Genomic DNA, 19,713 nt, shown 5'->3' with positions numbered 1-19,713 from the left:
TTTAAAGTATTCCTGGTAAACGCATCCAACTTACTGTACAAACCACCTCAGTAGTCACAAAGAGTAACGTTTGATAGGTTTTTGAGGAAAACTCTTGTCTTCCTGCTGCCTGCGTGGTTAAGGAGACAAACTGAAAAGGAAAGTAGCAATGGGTCTCTAAGGCCCCATCAGAATATCTACGTTTTCAGGAGGTTATAATAACAAAAGTAATTATCGCCACAGGGACAGGTGGCTCTCCCCCCCCTCAGGCATTCAGTTGTGAATGGTTGTAAAGCATTCCACTGCACGTCACCTGGGGAGATTTCAGAAACTATCTCAGTTCTTAGGCCTCTTCCCAGACCTGTGAAATCAGAATCTCCATGGGCAGAGCCCGAGCACAGCGAAGCTCTTGCGTGACACCACGGGAGAGCCCCAGTGAGACTGAGTGTGGTGCCTCCCAAACTCTTTCCTGCCTGGGGAACTTGTGAAGGATGTAAATGCATGGGTTCCATTACCAGAAATTCTGATCCGGCAGGTCTAGAATGGGGCTCATAAATCTGCACTATTAATAAACGACCAGCTACTTCTGATGCAGGTGGTTCAGGCATCATGCTTTGAAACTAATATCAGCTACTCCCAAATTTTTAAGAATTGGAGTTTAACAAAATTTTTTGCCCAGCCCCAGCCCCACCCCAGGCCTCACCTGTGTTACAGCCCCCAACACACCACCTAGGGGTCCAGTGCTCCAGGCACTTGGCTAGGTGCAGGGGATGCAGTGACTGGCCTGTCAACAGAGATATGAATGGTCTTAATTCTGGTAAAATGAGAGGGCAGAGCCTAGATTAGTGGTAATAGCAACAGCTTCTGTGAACGTTCTGGGTGAAGCCCAGAACCTTAGCAACAGCTTCTGTGAACGTTCTGGGTGAAGCCTACGCCCAGTTTTGGGACGGCACCCCCTCTTCCACCAAAGCTGTCCCATCTCTCTCAGCAATGGCTTTCATGTAGGATTACATCAAAGAAATGGTTTCTGCCCCTAAAGTCAGTTGTAAATCCTCTGGATTAGGGCGATTTAGGTTTCTGTTCAGTTCTGGCACATTGTGGATCCACGGTGACATAGATGTCTTGCCTTTCTTTTTCTTTATGTGTTTCTGTTGTACGGTTACTTTAGAACAGAGGTTTATGGTAGAAAATTATGTCTTATTAAGTATTTCAGCATAGAAGAACTTCAAGTGGTCGGTAATAACTGTATACTTTTTAAATTTGATATATCCATCTTCTGAGGACATAACAGGGAAGGTTTTGAGCGGAGCAATGGGCTGTTGCCGGACTTTGGACTAAAGATGCTGTAGGAAATTTGTTTATGTGTCACCTCATTTAATCGGCACTCAGTTCTATGGGATAAATGCTGTTCTTATCTTTGCTTTAGAGAGGAAGAAAATCAGACAAGGAGTTAGAGTAGCTTGCCCAATGCCACACAGCTCTGTGAAGGCAGGAATTGACCACATGCAGTCTGACTCCCAAACCCAGGTTAGTCTGCCTGGGCATCTGCTGAAGAAATTCATGTGAGGTGGATTTTTGCTCAGGGACACACTAACTCACAGGGGTCCTGATGCTCTACAGTAGCTGAATGATCCCCAAGGTTCTGACCTTCTCTCGGCAGCTTCTGGCTGGGAGGCCACATCAAGTCACATCGGCTCTCTGAGTCCATGGAGTGTGAGTTGTTGAATAACTCAAATGAGTTGACAGTGTGTAGGAGCTCATGCTAAGCACTGCAGCAACTGAAAAGACATGTCCCTTGCCTTCGAAAGGTTGCTCTCTGTAGATCAGAAGCCCCAGACCCAAAGCCTGCAGAGGCCAAGAGGGTAGCCAATTGAGTTAGTGAGTAGGTAGTGAGAAAGAAAACTAGGGGAGCCGCCACCACGCACCTGCAGCCAATGGCTTCAGGCGGGGAGTGGAGACCCGGGGTGTCCAAATGAAAAACAATTGGAGCTCTAACATCTCACATGAACTCTAGAATTATAAATGATAGCAACTGATTAGACCAGTTGTTGTATTTTATTTTTAAACCTACAGGCCTAACAAACTCTTTCTGCCCACAATTTGCCTAAAGGCCATCCTTTTGCCCTCCTGCCTTACATAGAGCCTATGGTGGGTAGCAGAGGGTCTGGCCCATTATATAACACATCCACAGTGTCTGAGCTTAAAGTGTTATTAGTAGAGTTTGTCCTCATCCTGAAAGCCCAGAACATCCAACATCGAAACACAGGAAGTGAAGCATCGGGGGTGTGTGTGTGTGTGCATGCACTCCTGCTGGGGCTGTAGAGCGTTTGTATGAATCAAAAAGACAGTGGTCACATGATTGGCTAGATGACAGCCTCGCATCGTGCTGCTCTGCGCTCCATCACCGTCGCTGGGATGTAGTGACTGTGTTGCTGCAGGCACCAAGAGACACAGAGCACATCTGTTCTTTAGTCACGGGTCTCACTTGACACGACCAGTGTCATCGCCAGCTGGCGTTTAGATTGCTGACCCTGTCGCTGCCAGGCCTGGACTGTAAGTGGCTTCTGCCATTGTATATGCTCACTGCAGACAGCAGAGCCTTCAGCAGCCCGCCACACACCACCTCTGCCCAGGGAGCTGGCACCAGGCCCCAGAGTACTCCCAGTGCACACTCAGGGGCCGTAGCATATTAATCTTTGAAAAGCATTGGCAAATGGACAGGAGTCAAATAAGATGTTTGCCCACATCCAGCACAGGCTGGCTTTAGTTTTATGACTTAATGATTGAAGAGGAAAACCTTCATTCAGGTTGGCAGTCCCTCTCATCTCTAAATTTCATTTATAATATAAGGTTTCTCTTGCGGTTTCTTCTTTCTTCGGAACTTGCTCTTGCCCTGGTGGTGACAGCAGCCTTTGAACGTGTACTACAGAGGAATCTTAATAGGCACTCACAGGATGTGGGTTTTGTCTCTGGTGTCACTGGTGTAGATGTTAGAGGTCCGAGAGGTTCTCAGACGCAGTTACTTTTTATTTGGTTTCTGTCGCTCGCTGGTGCAAGGGTGGATCATGTTTTGCATTCATAGAGAGAGATTATTTTAAATGGAAGAATTCTCGTAAACATTTTATTTCCAACATTGATAGTAATAGCAGGGGGAATATAGTTAATGGGACATGAATATTTTCTGAAAAATGCATGTGTGAGTGCACACACACGGGCACAAGCACAAGCACACTCTTTAATGCTCATTTCTTCCTGGTCACACTTCACATGTTTCCAAACCCCTTCTCTGGGCTCCTCCTCCTCCTCCTCCTCCTCCTCCCCACCTCCTCCTTTTCGTTTTGCCGATGGAATTGTATGCAAAAACCTTCCTTAAATTTTTTGAATTTTTTTCCCAAAACTGTTACCTATAGGGCCTTTTTTTGTTATTTTCCTTAAGTTTTACTTTAAATTGTAGTAAACTATCCTTAACATAAAGTTTACCATCTTAACTACCTTTCAGTGTACAGTTTGGTGGCATTCAGCATACTCGCCATTCACCTCCAGAAGTCTTCATCTTAATAAGGGTGATTTTTATTTTTTAGTTATTTTTCCTGGGTGGGTCAGTTCTTTAGGATGAGCAGTTAAGGAAAGGGAACAGAGTATGTAAAGGGAAAGGCTATTTGCTTTTATTTCTCTGCAACCGAAGCAGCGCTGCTGCCGGCTCTCAATACCCTGGACAAATTCCCTCAGACTGAGGGCAAAACACGGTGTGGCAACAGCCTGAAATGACCTCCACTATTGCCGAAAGGCCTACAACTGCAGTTTCAGAATAAAATATCAAAACAAGAGAGGAAGGAGCGCTAACAGGTAAAAGTTGATTTAGTTCTATGACGCATATGCCCTTTATGTAAAATTTGTATGGTTTTTGTGGTTTTTAATTTGGGAACCTGAGGATAAGAAAACAGGGCTTGCCGCCTCTGTGCTCTGAAAGCCATTAACGTTTAGCTTTAAGGGATGCCGAGAGTTTAGTCTGTCGAGATTCAGATACTAAATACCTCGGCTCGGGGGATGTGAGTGGCCTCCTCCACAGCTCCGTGGCTCCAGCGTGGGGACACAGCATGGACAACCAGTAAACAAAGGGATGTGGCTGTGTTCTGGTGCACAACTTCATTTATGCGGCTTGGCATTTTAATGTCATAGTGTTCATGGGTAATGAAATACTACTCTTTTGATTTTTTTTGACTATTTAAAATAGATAAATCATTCTTAGCTTATTGCCCATACAAAACAAGTCTGGACTGGACGTGGGTCCATAGGCCATAGTTTCGAGGTCCCTGATAGAGAGGAGAAACAGGACCCCAAGGCCCATTGACAAGATCTGAATGACAGATCTTAGTTCAGATTTTCTCTGCTGAGTATTAACCATGTAACCTTTGGTAAGTCGTTAACCTCTCCAAGTTTCAGGTTTCTAGAAGAAGCATAATGACCAAACCCTGGAGATGACAATCAGTGACAAAGTGGGACACAAACTGGGAATCAGTCCCTAGAGCTCTGAGGAGATTCAATTTCTCTCTAGGGAAGCCTGAGAACACATTTCAATTGGTGGTAGTCAAACTCCTAGCAACAGATCTTATTTTATTAAAATGAAAGTTCAATTTGTTTCATGTCTATTTACTCCATCAACATAATCCTTTGTTCCCGTCAAAGGAAGGAGACTGCTAAGAAACTACAAACTTCCTAAATTACAGGCTCACTGAGGAAGAAAATGCTCCATATATTTTCATCAGTTACACAATGGAGTCCTTATTAAGTGATGGCAAGCTCTCTCCTGTGGTGAATCTAGCTAGGCCAACTGGTTTCTGTGGAATTCTTTGTTTTCCCTGGGGAGGCAAATTCTTCATCCAGGGACCCATGCCCTGAAAGTTCACGGCACAACCAAAATAACAAATCATGTTTCTTCAGGATTTCTTGGATGTCATTAGGACTCGGATCCATTAAGCTGCTTTTAGAATAAATAAAACCTGTGCCTGTAGCCTAACCTGGCGGAACTCGGCTTCGCCAGCCAGTGCCCCACAGAAAGGTCAAGTGACGAAGCAAACAGGGATCCCCTTACCCTGCCCTCCCCCTTCAAGTCTTCAAACTGCTGGGCAGGTGGGTTCTGGGTCACGCAGGCTCCGGCCCACACCGACACCCTCCTAAGGGAGTAGGTGCATTCGATCACCCTTTGCTCATCCCCAAAGACAGGGTATAGGAGCATCTTCCAGACACCAGTCCAGCTGCGCTGACGAGTGCAGGGTTTGGGAAGGAGGGAGTCACACCCCTGACAGCTCTGGGGGCCTCCAGTTAGACTGTGGAGGAAGGAGATGGGCAGGCCAAAGAGGGAGGAGGAGGAAGGGTGGCTGACAGCCAGAGAGGTCCGAGACTGCCTCACTGGGTTACAGGTAGGTCACGTTGAGCAGAAACCGGGTTGGATCCGCGCACTGACATGGTCAGGTGCTAACAGTGCCCCAGTGGGAAGCGTGAGAGGTGGGGGGCATGGTAGGTAGGTCTGCAGAGGGAGTCAGATGTGAAAAGGCATGGAACCGGGTACTGCGGGGCTTTGGCGAGGAAATCCTGAGAAATGCAGTGACGATGAAACATTTTGATCCGGGCTCTTGCTTTCAGGATTTGTGGGGAGGCAGCCTGCCTCGTGTTCATAACCCGTCTTCTGTGGTTGAGTGAGAAAGCTTCAAAAATGTGCAAATCTGCCTTTATAAGATCTGTGTAAATCAAGAGACTGAACATGTTTACACAAGGTGGCTTATTTTTAATGTTTTCAGGATTTGGGAAAAGAAAAGCAGTGTGATTTGTGTATCATCTGAATAAATATTCCCTGTGGGTGGCAGGTCCATGTGTTTATCTATCCATACAGATGTACACATGTACTCAGGGTGTGCATATATGTGCACGCGTTCACACACACACCCCCCCCCCTCAGCTGCAGAACACCCTCCATGTCAGTAATGTGGGCTGCGGTGGAGGAACAGAATTAATCGAGTGAATACTGTTTTTCCGTGTGGATGGACGCTGCCATGTTTCTATTTTTAGTCCTTTTGGCTTACGTGCCACCCACATTCCTAAAAGAAAGCAGAAAAGACATTTTTAATTCCTGTGTTCTGGTCGGCTCCCATGTATACTTTAATTTGGGAGGATTTAAAAAAAAGTGCTTGCCGTTTGGCTGCCCTGCCTGCCTTGTAAGAGTTCAGACGTTGGGTTGCTGGCAAGGAAAGACCAAAAATGGTTCCACCAGCCAAGTCCTGACTCCCGTAGCTGCTGACTCAAAGAGACTCCCGTGTGGGAATGAAGGCAGATCCAGTCGGCATGGGCCGGATGCCGGGGGACATAGTGGACTTGTGAGGAAGATGGGTTTTCAAGTTTCAGCCTTGACTAGCGTCGTTCCTAGCTATGCACCTTTGACCAAGGTGCTGAACCTCAGTTCTTTTATCTGTGAAATGAGGCTAATACCACTCACTACATAAGACTGCTGGAAGGACTGAGAGAAATAATCAATGTGAAGTGTGGAGCACAGTGCCTGGCACATGGAAAAAGTGCAGAGAGTGATAGATGAGCACACAGTCCATTTGTGTTGATTATTTAAGGCTCTTACACCACTGCCCCATCTTATTCACTCCATTTTTTTACCTGGCACTCATTCATTTATTCATTTATTCATTTATTTATTCACCAACTTATTTATATGAATAAAGCCTTGTTTCAAAATGCACTTAAAGTGGCTGGTGTCAGTGTCCTATGAGGATTCCTCCTCCTAATTTCTATTAAACAGATGCAACTACATTAAGAAAAATAGTTGTAAAAACATGCATAGATCCTGTGCTTGACCCCTGCTCAAGGCACCTGCTCTGGGCTGCAGCCGTATCCTCCTGGCTTCAAAGGCCCTGAGGACAGGAACAAAGTGCTCTGAGCCCTAGGGGAGAGCAAAACACAAAATCATCTCCAAGGCGAGGTTGACCTTCCTGACCTTCCAGGATCCAGGAACCAGCTGGGGAGTCCAGTCATTGGAGGAGATGGAGCTGGGTGCACGCTCCTGGAGAAGATACTGAGGGGCCCTGCTACAGGTGAACCAGAGTCATCCTTCTCTCTGGGCCTTTTCCCCCGGGTACACTGAGTGCTCCTGAGACCACTTTCCTAACCAGGAGAGCTGGAGTCAGGTGGCCCTCTCCTGGAATTGTCAAGGCATTTGAGAAGAGACTGATGTTCCTTCCTCTGCTACATGCAGCTGTTTGGATTCTAGAACGCGAGAGGAGAGACTCCTCATTGAGGGCAACACTGGCCCCATGTGGACAGCCAGGGGCCTGAGACACAGGCCTCCCTGGCCCTGAGGGCAGGCAGGAGCTTCACCCCACCCCCATTATTCCTGCCTTCAAGGGTTCCAGCTGGGGAGTGGTTGGGGATGTTTTTTTATTTGCTTGTTTTTCTTTTTTTTCTCTCTTTTCCAGCAATTTCCCTGTAGCAAGTAGCCTGTTTTTCCTGGGTTGCCTCTTAAAGGCAGAGCTTTACCCCTGTCTGAGGGACAGCTAGCTTCCAGACCAAGGTTTCGGTGACAGTCTCTGGGGCCTGAGGTCATTTCCCTTTCTCTGAATCCCTGTCTCCCATCTCCGCAGCTGTAACCCTCACAGACGTGTAAACAGGGCGTGAAAGGGTGAACAGTAGTGTTCTGGGCAGGCAAAGGAATGGAACTCTCCATGCCGAAGAAACAAGCACAGGCCTTGGCTGGAGAAAGAGGGAGGCAGACCCCGAAATCCTTGCAGTCACTTGAACGTGTTGGGACTTTATCTGGTGAGAGAGAGATGAGTGGGAATGAGTTTTATGCCTCTCTGGATTTTCAGCAGCTCCATGGCAGCCTGCTTTGTTGATACCAAGGAAAGATTAGAGACGGCAGACTGTTGACCTTGGAATCACAAGGCAGCCTGGTATCACAGGAAACTCTTGAGTCCTTCAAACTGAAGGATTTGAAGACAACAGTGGATTTTGATTCTTATCAAATCGCTCAACACACTATTACTTCCTCTTTGGAATCACAGCTCCTAAACCACACCTGCCCATTCCTGGAATTCTTTTCACACCAGTATGGCCATGCTCTTCATAGTGCCCTGATGCTAGAAGAAACTTCATTGAGTCCCTGCCCCTGTCCACAATCAGAAATTACCACAAACCGACCCATGGAATTTAACCATGACACCATTCCTTGCCAATGCCAACTTGCATTTCTTTTGGCTCTCATGGTGAGGGAGGAAGAAACTTTGCTCTCAAGGCTCTGGCTAGTGTAATAATCAAATAAGCATGAGACAGATTAGCAAGAGAAAAAGACCAAATTGGATTACATACATGTGTATGGGGATCCACAGACATGAGAGATTTAGGGATCCCACACGCCTGAGAGGTTTAGAGACTGAAAGGGAAAGGCGGTATGTACGACACCCTGAGCTAGGGATGAGGTAAGGTTCCTTGGGGCTTCAAAGGGTCCTTGCAGGATGATATAAAGAGCAGGTATTTAGTAAATAGTAGTTTTCTTGTCTTATAGATAGGTCAGAAAAAATTATCTCTGACAATCTCTTATTATGGACAAGGCCCATAATTCAACTTCCTCTTGGAAGTTAAGGGAGGGGCGGAAGTTTCTCTTGAGCCTGAGGCTGAAGTTGCCTTTAGCTCAAAACAATCCCCATACCACTGAAGCACATCTTGGGATGACTAGTTCTGACAGTTCCAAAGGGACTTGCTTTTGCTACCGTGTAAGGAAAGAGCAAAATATCTGCTTGACCTCTGTGTTCAAACATTTCCTCAGGGGTTTGTGTGTAGTGGGGCTGAAGACCCCGGAGGGCGAGGGGTTGGGGTGGTTCTGACGAAACCTTGGCGGAGGCATCACCAGCATGGTTGTTGGGAATGGAGGAGGGAAAGAGGGAGGACTCAGGAGAGAAATGGAATTTCACAATAGTCAACATTTTCAATTCACACAATTTTAGGGAAGGAGAAAAAATTGCCAATAACAAAAGAAACAAATGGAAAATAAGGATACAAAGTGGTGGGTCTCAGGTCTTTTCAGAAATGGAATTTACAGGATGAAAGGTACCACAGACAGCCTCTCTGAGCTGGCTCCCACCCCAGAGGGCCTGCCTGACTTGGCCGTTGGAAAGGAAAGTCTTCCCAATTACAGGGCTTCGGTGTTACTCACACCCCTCCCCCAGCCCAACCGGAAATGGCCCTGTACTTCATGCAGCGTTTCAAAGGGACACTCCCAAGTCTGTCTCTATTTGAGAAGACACTGGTAGGTGATTCAAGGCTAGGCAGGCTGGCAGGCCAGCGGGGAAGGGATGCTCCAGGAGCTGAGGGGCTAGAACTGTGCTGCTTGCAGTGAGCAAGGAAGCACTTTATAAAAAAAGCACTGCCTCTGGCTGCCTTTTCTGTGGACTCACTGCTTTTCTTTTGTGTCTTCTCAGCAACCATTAGCTTTTCAAAAAGTATATTTTATTGATTATGCTGTTATAGTTGTCTCATTTTTTTTCTCCCCTTTATTCCCCTCTGCCCTGCACTGTCCCTCCCATCAGAGTCCCTCTACCCTTAAATCATGTCTGTGGGTCATATATATAAGTTCTTTAGCTTCTCCATTTCCTACACTATTCTTAACCTCCACATGTCTATCTTGTACCATCCATTTAAGCTTCTTATTCCCTGTACCCTTTCCCCCGTTCTCCCTTCCCCGCTCCCTGCTGATAACCCTCCGTGTGATCTTTATTTCTCTGATTTTGTTCCTGTTCTGGTTGTTTGCTTTTGTTTGTTTTCTTTCTAGATTCAGCTGTTGATAGTTATGAGTTTCTTATCATTTTACAGCTCATAGTTTTGATCTTCTTCTTTTTCTTAGATAAGTCCCTTTAACATTTTCTATAATAAAGAGCTTGGTGATGAAGTTCTTTAACTTGACCTTATCTGGGAAGCACTTTATCTGCCCTTTCATTCTAAATGAAAGCTTTGCTGGATAGAGTAATCTTGCATGTAGGTCCTTGCCTTTCATGACTTAGAATAGTTCTTTCCAGCTCTTTCTTGCCTGCAAGGTTTCTTTTGAGAAATCAGCTGATAGTCTTATGGGCACTCCTTTGTAGGTAACTCTCTCCTTCTCTCTTGCTGCTTTTAAGATTCTCTCCTTCTCTTTAATCTTGAGTAATATAATTATGATATGTCTTGGTGTGTTCCTCCTTGGGTCCAATTTCTTTGGGACTCTGAGCTTCCTAGATTTCCTGGAAGTCTGTTTCCTTCTCCAAATTGGGGAAGTTCTCCTTCATTATTTGTTGAAATATGTTTTCAATTTCTTGCTCTTCTTCTCCTCCTTCTGGCAACCCTATGATTCAGATGTTGGGGTGTTTAAAGTTGTTCTAGAGGTTCCTAAACCTCTCTTCACTTTTTTGAATTCTTGTTTCTTCATTCTGTTCTGGTTGCATGTTTCTTTCTTTCTTCTCATCCAAATCTTTGATTTGAGTCCTGGTTTCCTTCCCTTCACTGTTTGTTCCTTGTATATTTATCTTTATGTCACTTTGCGTGGCCTTCACTTCTTCCTCTATTTTGTGACCATACTTAGTCATTTCTGTGAGCATCCTGATCACCAGTGTTTTGAACTCTGCATCTGATAAGTTAGCTATCTCCTCATCGCTTAGTTCTTTTTCTGGTGTTGCAATCTGTTGTTTCATTTGGGCCGTATTCCTTTTTCTGGGCACACCTGCTACATTGTAAGGGTCAGAGCCTTAGGTATCACCAGGGAAGGACAACCCTCTTCTCTGCTTTGTGGGGGAAAGTTCAGAGAGGGAACAATGTCCCTTGCTTGGCTCTTGCTCTGATTTCAGTCACTTCCTCCACTGCCCACAAGCAAATTGTGCCCTTCTGGTGCTGATTCCAAGTGGGTGGGAGCAACTGTTACCTTAAGATATTGCCATTAAAATATGTTCATGAAGCACCCTTATTGGAGCAAGTGTGTGTGTGGTGTGCGTGTGTGTTACTTTAGCCGAGAGAAAATTTACTTCCCTCTTAAGGCCAAATCTAACAGTAAGTTGTGTAGTTCAAACCACCCAGATTTAAGCCATTGGTTTTTTAATGGTGGTTCATGGGGGGAGCATCTCCTTCACAAAAATGTCATGTTCAGAAAGCTCAGCAATGTCACTCTCCCAGTGACACTGCTGCACCTTCCAAACCCACCTTCCATCATGTCTTTATCCCATATTTCTTTCTAGGCTTCTTCCCTTCTTGTTTCACAGAATCAGCAGAAAGTAAATGAATTAAAAAAGACAAAGGAAATGAGGTATAAAATGCCATTGTAGCACCATTAGTCCAAATATGTGTTAAAACACTGGAAAAGCAAAGAGTTTCCCTCCCTCTTCTTTTTACTGGTCCCCGCAGCAGAGTAATGGAAACAGTAGGGTTCTTTGTTTATTTGTTTTTGTTCTTAAGTCATCCAAATATGGGTGCAAATCCTTATTCTTTCCCTTGCCAGCTGTGTGAAGTTTGGCCAGTTTCTTTGGTTCTCTAAGCATCCATGTCCTCATCTGTAAATTAGGAAAAACAATATTTAGTTCACTTTTGAGAAAGAAATGCACAAAATAAATATAAGCGCCTCCATCATAGTACGTATTCATTGCCTATTTCTCTCCCCTTCTCATTTTGCTGGGTCTCTAGACCTAACAATTGTTCTCCGTTGGATTTCCGTCTAATTATCACAAAATTTTTAAGCACCTGGTATGTGCCAGATCTTTGCACCAGGGTCCAAACAGGAACAAGATATGGTTCATCTCTTCAAGTGCAACCTCTTGCTAGAACCAGGAAGTAATAAACTATCTTGGGGAGACCAGGAAAGAAATGCCTAATACTTCTTGGGGATGAGGTGGGAGGTAGGAGGGCTTGTCCCTGAGGAGGCAACACGGATCAAGAGCCTTGAAGGGTATTGGAGTTGGGAGAAAGGTGTTCTGGGAAGAGAGGAGCAAATGCAAGCACATGTATGGGAACTGCTGAGTTTAGCAGGAGAAAGGAGAGCTGGAGAGTGTTGGGATGGGAGGCTGCATAGTGGAGAAGAGTCCAGATCAAGAAGAGCACTGTAGGCTAAGCTTGGGACTGGGTCTGAAAACTTTGGAGAGCCATTGAAGGAGTTTAGGTTAAGGAGAGCTGTTAACGCTAGAAGGATTTTCCCTGAAGCACCCTGAGCCAACTCTACAAATACTGGTACTTGTTTACAGAAAGTTTACACTTGTTTCATATCAATATGAAGTGCAGAGTTCATAGGCGAAGAGTCTATGTCTGCCATTGGTTAATGGTGCCACCTAAGTCAAGTCACTTACCTTCTTATGGTCTAAGTTTTCACATCTCTGAAATGAAGATGTTGGACTAGATAATATCCAAATGTCCTCCCTCTTTTTTTTTTAAAGAATCTCTTAAAAAAGATTTTATTTATTTATCTTTAGATGGGAAGGGGAGGAGAGAGGGAGAGAAATATCAATGTATGGTTGCTTCTTGTGAGTCCCCTGCTGGGAACTGGCCTGCAACCCAGGCATATGCCTTGACTGGGAATTGAACTGTGATCCTCTGGTTCGCAGGTCCATGCTCAATCCACTGAGCTACACCAGCCAGGGCTTCTCCCATCTTTAACATAGTCTATGACTTCATAATTCTGTCTTTTTTTTGTAATTTATTTTATAATTTATATGCCAGTATGATTACTGGGACCTAATAAACATCGATTATTTTTCTATATTTCATGTAAAAATTAGGTTGCTAACATGTGTGATGGTATAGTGTAATAAACTAGGAGTCAGGTGTTTACTTTGTAGTGTGGGCTGGGTCAGAAATTATTTGTGCAACTTAGAATAAATTATTTTACTTTTCTGGACCACTTACCCCTGCCCTCCAATACCAGGTCTAAAAATGGGGAAATTGAGACAAGGGTAAGATTTGACTCTTAAGTTCATGCAACTTTGTTCTACTTCTTAGGATGACTAGAAAATATCTCTGTTTCATTTTAAAAGTGTCTAATCAGAACTGAAGAGATTGAGTATCTTTTGCAAAAGATATGTTGATTTCATCTACCAACACTACACCCCACGAAAACTAAGAAAAACTCATTTTAAAAACTAAATATGATTTCAGTTTAGAGATTTGGTCTGTTTCTCTTTTTATATTTAAAATTACTGGAAAAAATTACATGTGTATTAAAGACATCTAAAAATCCAAAGACTATGCAAAGGGCAAAAAATCAGAAATAGAAAACATATAATTCCATTCACCCAAAGATAAACTAATTTCATTTGTACTTTTTCCCAAAATAATTAATCAATTATTGTCACGTATCCTATTATGTGACTTGACCAAAAGATCCCTCACCATACACTAAAATGCAACAAAGTTGTAAGGGTCTTCTCAGCTTCAGAATGAAGCTGAAATGAAATGAAATGCTGAGGTGTAATGCTGGTGGAAAGTGATGCGATGTGAGTGTGTAAGAAGTGATGGGAAACCCAGGAAGGGGGCTAATGAACCTTTTCTGGGAGGGAGTTCACACCTGAATCTGAAGGACATCAAATCTGCCAGGCATAGGGGAGCAGAAAGCATGTCCCAGAAGCAGCAGCCTATGAGAAACCTAAAAACCTTGATAGTCTGTGGCCTGTTGGAGGCCAGGGAGGACTTTAGTTTCCCTAGTGGGTGGGGGTTCATTCAACAGGAGGTGATCGGTGGGGGGGTAGTCCTGGTTATGAACAGCTCCGTTTGCCAGGTTGTGGAGTATGGAATCGCTTCTGACGACAGTGGGGAACCAGGGACTTTATAGAATCAGTTACTGCCTGGCATTAAAGCAAACATTATTGAATGAGGACAACCAAAATCCGGCTTTATTCTTTTAAGGATAGATTTTTTTTTAAAAATCTGGTGCTTCAAAGAAGTCTTCATATACAAGCCAAATATAGTCCTTAAGAATGTTTCTCAGAAAGTTCTCGTAATCGCTGCAGAAGCCTTTTAAGAGTTCTTTAGTGGTGTGCCTTAATGCATACTGCACTCTAATGGCATCTTTAAAGAGGGACCTGGGCAGGAGTTGTTCAGGCCACTCTCCTCCATAAGAAGAAATGTGTTTGGCTCCGTTAGGAATCATGGGAGGGCTTTGTTGAGGAGGGAAGGTATGGAAATCCTGTACTAGAGAGTTTGGAGTTTTGGGGATTTTCCTGAAGAATCTGTTTTTCTAAACTAGCTCATTTGCGCCACCCAGTGGGAGCATGGTAGAATACAGTCTTGAAGGCTTTTGAAGGGTGTATCCAGCTGAACCTTCCTTACTGAAGTCTCTGGATCTGCCATTTCAACTGTTCTTTTCCCTATAAGAATGTTAGGAGACATCCCAGTAAACAGTTTTTCTCCTGCATTTTGAGGCTGTATGGTGTGATGAGGGAAGCACTGGTTCTGGCTTTTCACAGAGTAATTTAATAACTTTAGGTAAGTCCCACATTCTCTCTCAAACTCTTCCCTCTTCTTCTTTTTAAAAGTATCTATAGTCTTTTAGTGACATAACAGTTTTAGTATTTACCACTTCCCCTGTAGTTCAAAGTGACATTAGTCTGGGTAATTAAAGAACATCTCTTTAGCATTGTGAAAATTTAGGGATGACTATGACCATCTGTGAGTAATATATGTATGATACATAAGTCAATATCATCTGAATGCATATTCATAAGAATGTCTCAGATGCCTTAACCACAGTTACATGGTGGAGTGCAATGGCTCCCTGAGGAGGTGAGTATCTGGCCTCTGCACCCGTACCTGAGTTTAAGCCCCAGCCCCACCACCTCCATCTTTGAGCCTATTTCCTCCACAGTCCAATGGGGACTGCAAAGGGTTAGGATGAGGGTTACATGATGCAATTGTGTAGAGCAGTGCCAGGCACAGGCTGAGGGACAGCAGACCTCTGTTTGGTGGAAGCAGCTGTTATTGTTTAGTTTCTGCAGCTACCTGTTTACCCAGAGAAAACCACTTCTGCTCTGAGGCCCAGATTTTTCTTCTTTCAAACAGGGTCTAAGTTCCTTCTCTAGAGTTTTACAGATGCAATGAGAGAACACACATTCCACCCCACTTCCCAGGTACCTGGCACCTCCTAGGGGCTTGACAAATGGTAGCTCCTTTCTTTCCAAAAGCATTGACCCATTGCAAATTATTACAGAATTAGTTATAAAGCCAAAATTGTGTTTATCCCATAATCTCTCCCTCACTCTCTCAAACAGACACACACCCTCTGCATCCCCACCTTATTTTTCCTGCCTCTATCCTCAATTATTAAAAAGGGCAAGAATCTTTGGCAGCTTAAAAAAGGAAGAGCAAATCCACTTCAAAATCGTCAGCATTCATTTTCCTTCCTCACACCAGGTGCATGGGTCCTCATCTGAGGAGCTGTGCATTTGTCTGTCTCCCCACCCCTGCTGTCCCCATCCTGCCCAGGTCCCTCTGCGCGGCCACAGCAACTGCACATGGCTGGTGGCCCCACCTCAGCCACTCTCCCCAAAACTGTGGCCCCTTCATTCTCCAGTTCCTCTCCTGCCCCCTCTGACTCTCCTTCTCTACATTTCGGAGTTCTCGGTGGGTATGTGATCAGAGAGGTGCTCTCAAGCCCCTAGTCCCCCTCACAAGTGACTGCTACCATGTGTGTGCTTCTGAAGAGATCAGGAAAGGGGATTCATGTGTGTCGAGTCCACATACTTGTTAACACTTGCACTCTTTCCAGTCACCTCCTCAGAGAGCTATTACCATCCTGTCTCAGGTGAGGAGACCCAGGCCCATTGCTTCCTTGGTTAAACCACTTTTTGTCAAACACCAACGGCCAGGAACTGGGAATATGACAGCAAATGGCAACCGCAGTGCCGTCCTTCACGGTGCTTACAGGATCTGATGTGAGATGAATTCGGGAGTCAAGAATGAAACAAATAGTGGACTGTGTGAAGAGGGGTTGAGGAGGGGGACGTGCACTGTCTCGGAGGTTAGGGAAGGCACCCTAAAAAGGGGACATTCCAGCCAAGACCTGAGGGCATAGAGAGGTCACCTAAGGCTAGCGAAGGCAGATATGGGAGCTGAATATGGGTGGATTCAGTTCTACTGTGCCTCATGGCTTCCCTTCCTCTATATATTTATATTTGTTATTTTATTGATAGCTTGTGATCTACAGCTCTTTCTCCAGGGTACATTGCAGCTCCTTGTAAGCAAAAAACTCATCTCCCAGACACCTGCTGCGTAGTACAAATAATAAGCCTAAATAGGTACTAATTATATATATATATAATTAACATCTATTATATATATACATACATACACATACACATGCACACTTGCCTGTATCTAATAATATTCTAGGGGTATGAAAGTGCCTAAATACTTCCATGTATATTGTTACTTCTTTAACCAATGTATTTTCTAAGAGTCTCTGAGCACCTGGGCACTCCCCTGCTCAGGCTCCTTTTACTCAGGTGTTTCCTATTTTATAGGCAGGGGTGGGTGGCCCCGGGTTAGGTCGCTGGAGAGCTAGCAGCTGGCATCAGTTCTGCAGCAGGTGGACTTGGACACAGCTCATTCATGAATAGAAATGGCATTAAATATGTCCTCCCAAATGCTGTGTGGTACAGGGCTCACTCCAGCCTGCTTCCCAGACCACGCTTGATGTGGAAAGAGGAGCTGCTGCCCTATGCCAGGCACTGAAAAGGGTGAGGGTACACGGTGAAAGCATGTGTAGTGGTTGAATGAGCACTTCTTTTTTCTGACACTCAACAGCTCATAGTGGAGCAGAGCTAGGAGATATGCCCACGATCCGTGCACACACACACAAAGTACATTCCAGCTCATTGTCTGCACAAGTGGAGGGAGTTGCTAATTTCATGGTGGGTTGGGAGAGAGTTTTAGCAGATATGCCAGGCAGGTGAAAATCCTCTGGCCTGATTGGGAAAATGAATGACATTTAGCCAAGGCAAGAGGGCAGGGTGTGGAAGGAGCAGGCCCCAGGCAAGGGTCTCAGCCCATGCAGAGAGGTCCAGAGAAAGAGAACGGGTGGTGCATCTAGGACTCATAAAAGCACACAAGAGCCAGGAATGTGGTAGGGGTGTGAAAGGCAAGGTGCGTGACTGCATGTCAGAACCATTGGTATAGTGTTCATCTCCATTAAGGAATGTCTTCCCTCCTGTTCGTCTAGACTTACACCATCTTTAGTGGAAACAAGTAAAGGGAAGTCATTCTCTAAGAAACACAGCATTCCAAATCCAGTGATCCTGCCATACTGTATCAGGGGTGTCAAACTCCTCTTCACCGGGGGCCACATCAGCCTCACAGTTGCCTTCAAAGGGCCGAATGCAATTTTAAGACTGCAGAAATGTAACTGATCCTTAACAGTTAAGCAAGAGCTTAGTGCTGCCACTGGGTAGAAGCAAGGTGCTGGGCCTGATTAAACAAGGTGGAGGGCCAAATTTGGTCCATGGGCCTTGTGTTTGCCACCTGTGCTCTAAGTGATACTTGGTTCCTGTTGGAGAGACAGCTGTTGGGAGTGGTGGGGCCTGAGGAAAACTAGAAAGCACAGTCTACCTCTGAAGAGGACAGCCAGTTTCCGATCTTGCAATAGTTCAGGAAAAGCAAGCAACCTGGATTTTTGGCATTAGCTGTGCTTTTAAACATTGATTTGATTTAAAAACAAAACAAAACAAACAAGACATCTGCAAGCTAAGCTTTTTTCATGGTCTGTGCTTCCAAGCTCTTGTTTAAAGACTCCAGAGATCACAAGGGTATTGTCAGAACCCTTCCACAAGTCATCTCTGCTGTGAGTTTTCCCTAACCATCCTTCTCCCCCTGCTTTCCAGAAAGAGATGACGAACAGGATGTGTCACTAATGCCCCATCTTACCCTTCGAAGAAAGAGGAAAGCTGTTTGCTCCTGGATTTCCAGGTGGGCAGGTGGGAGACCTCGCAGGATGAGATGGTGCACGGACTTCAGGAACAGGCCAGCTGTAGACAAGGGGTGATTCCTGAGAGACGTCCCTCATCCCTTCCTGTGCTCTTAACCCTGAGTGCTGCTAGCCACGACCTGTGCCCCGGCTGACCACAGCGGGAGAGAAGGACTGCCCCTCCGCTCCTGGTTCTGGAGGAAGCCTCCTGATTGCATGGCAGTTCTGCCTGGGACTTGCACCCAAGCTGTGTTGGAATTCAGGTTATGAGACCGAGATACTGTTTGTACTTTTCCACCTATCTGTCTTGTCCACTGGCCAACTTTTCTGTATGTGCTTTCTAAGTACCAAGTGCATTTGGATCTCTGGTTGCAAAGCAAATTTTTCTACAGCGAACCTTCCTTTCAGGTCCCTGAGGACTCCCACCCAGATCCTGTGGCCCAGCTGTGCCCAGGGCTACGGCCTGGAGAGACCTGAGGCCCCCCAGTGGCACTGGCACTGTCTTCCTAACAGGCGGTTTTATCAGGGACACTCTGAGGGGTGGCTGGTCTCTGCCCCTAACAGGGTCTACACCCTCTAACTACGGGGAAGAGACTGGTTTCTAGCAAAATGCTACCACATTACCAGTTCACCCTGAGTGTCTTTTATGACAGCTCCACTCCCTGTTTCTTCCATTCAAGATATTTTTCCTGTTTCCCGGAAGAGGAACAAAAGGAAGTTATAAATGACTAAGGATGATCATCAGAAGCCCTGAGCCAGACTAGTGCAGTGTTTGTTCTTTATTAGGGGGTAGGGAGTCATGGCTGTCTCTGCATATTACTAAAATTTTAGAGAAAAAAAAAAGGACAATTGCTTATTGGTGCATGTAGCTCAGACTCTCTGAGTATTGACATGGAACCTTCCTAGCTGGCCCTCTGAGCTTTTAAATGCAGCCCGTGTTTTCTTCCTCTTCCTCTCCCTCCACATTCTCCCCTCTTCTGCTGTATTATATTATGGCATAAAATTACTTTCTGCCCCAATGAATGTGCCACAGTTGCCAAGGTAACCGTGGAGCTGGAGCTCACTTTCTTCTTCCACCCTTCCCAAGTCTTGTGGTCCAGTAGACAATAACACATTTTTTGCTACGCCCTGCCTGTTGGGACCTCCATGAGTTGTGCTTCAAGAATGTTGCCTTCTCTGATTCACCCGTGAAGCTCTGGTTACCCTGAAAGCCTGTGACTAGGCAGTGATAATACTTCCGGTGATCATTTGCATATGACAAAAGAGCAATTGGTGGAGGGAAGTAGATAAGAATGTATTAGTGCATTTTAATGTAATACCGATTAAAGAATAACTAAACAACTCTGATTTCGTTTTATTTCACGTAAAGCATTGAAGCCATTGGCGGCTGCCAGAGCCAGAAAGCATGAAATCTTCTTGGTCCAAACTGAGAAAGGGCTGACTGTTGGGCACGGGGACTATCTGCATTGACCTAACCTGGCAAGCCAACCCTTGCTCTGCATCTTGTCAGAGCTGTCTCTTGGAATCCAGATCCTGCTACCTCTCTCCAAACTGTTGTGCTCTCAACAGGCACTGCCCCACCCCCATTTTTGAGACAAGGTAGGCAAAGATCTTTCAGCATTACTTTTGGCTGAAAGAATATTTGACTGTGCTAAGAATCCAGAGAAAAAGAAATTAAGAACCCTCCTCAATGCACAGTAAGTACGCTACGTGGCACACCGGACAGAGGGGTGGAGAGGGGCCGCATGGAGCCCATGACCTGGGAGGAGCTGGGAAGCACT

The 19,713-nt window shown here is 45.2% G+C and overlaps 1 protein-coding gene across 3 annotated transcripts in view; it reads left to right on the top strand.

The window, feature by feature from the left end:
* The window catches only part of MOB3B (MOB kinase activator 3B), a 194,519-nt gene extending 175,245 nt beyond the window's left edge, over positions 1-19,274 (top strand). For all 3 annotated transcript variants that reach the window (XM_037060626.1, XM_037060627.1, XM_037060628.1), the window contains exon 4: positions 17,850-19,274. In XM_037060626.1, the coding sequence (XP_036916521.1) occupies positions 17,850-17,879 (30 nt within the window). In that variant the 3' untranslated portion in view covers positions 17,880-19,274. The remainder of the gene's footprint in view (positions 1-17,849) is intronic.
* The last annotated feature ends 439 nt before the right edge of the window (positions 19,275-19,713 follow it).

Source organism: Sturnira hondurensis, unplaced genomic scaffold (assembly GCF_014824575.4).
Source record: "Sturnira hondurensis isolate 20B ecotype Veracruz unplaced genomic scaffold, ASM1482457v3 Scaffold0012012, whole genome shotgun sequence".
In the NCBI taxonomy this organism is placed as follows: domain Eukaryota; kingdom Metazoa; phylum Chordata; class Mammalia; order Chiroptera; family Phyllostomidae; genus Sturnira; species Sturnira hondurensis.
This window is presented reverse-complemented; position numbering and strand designations above follow the sequence as displayed.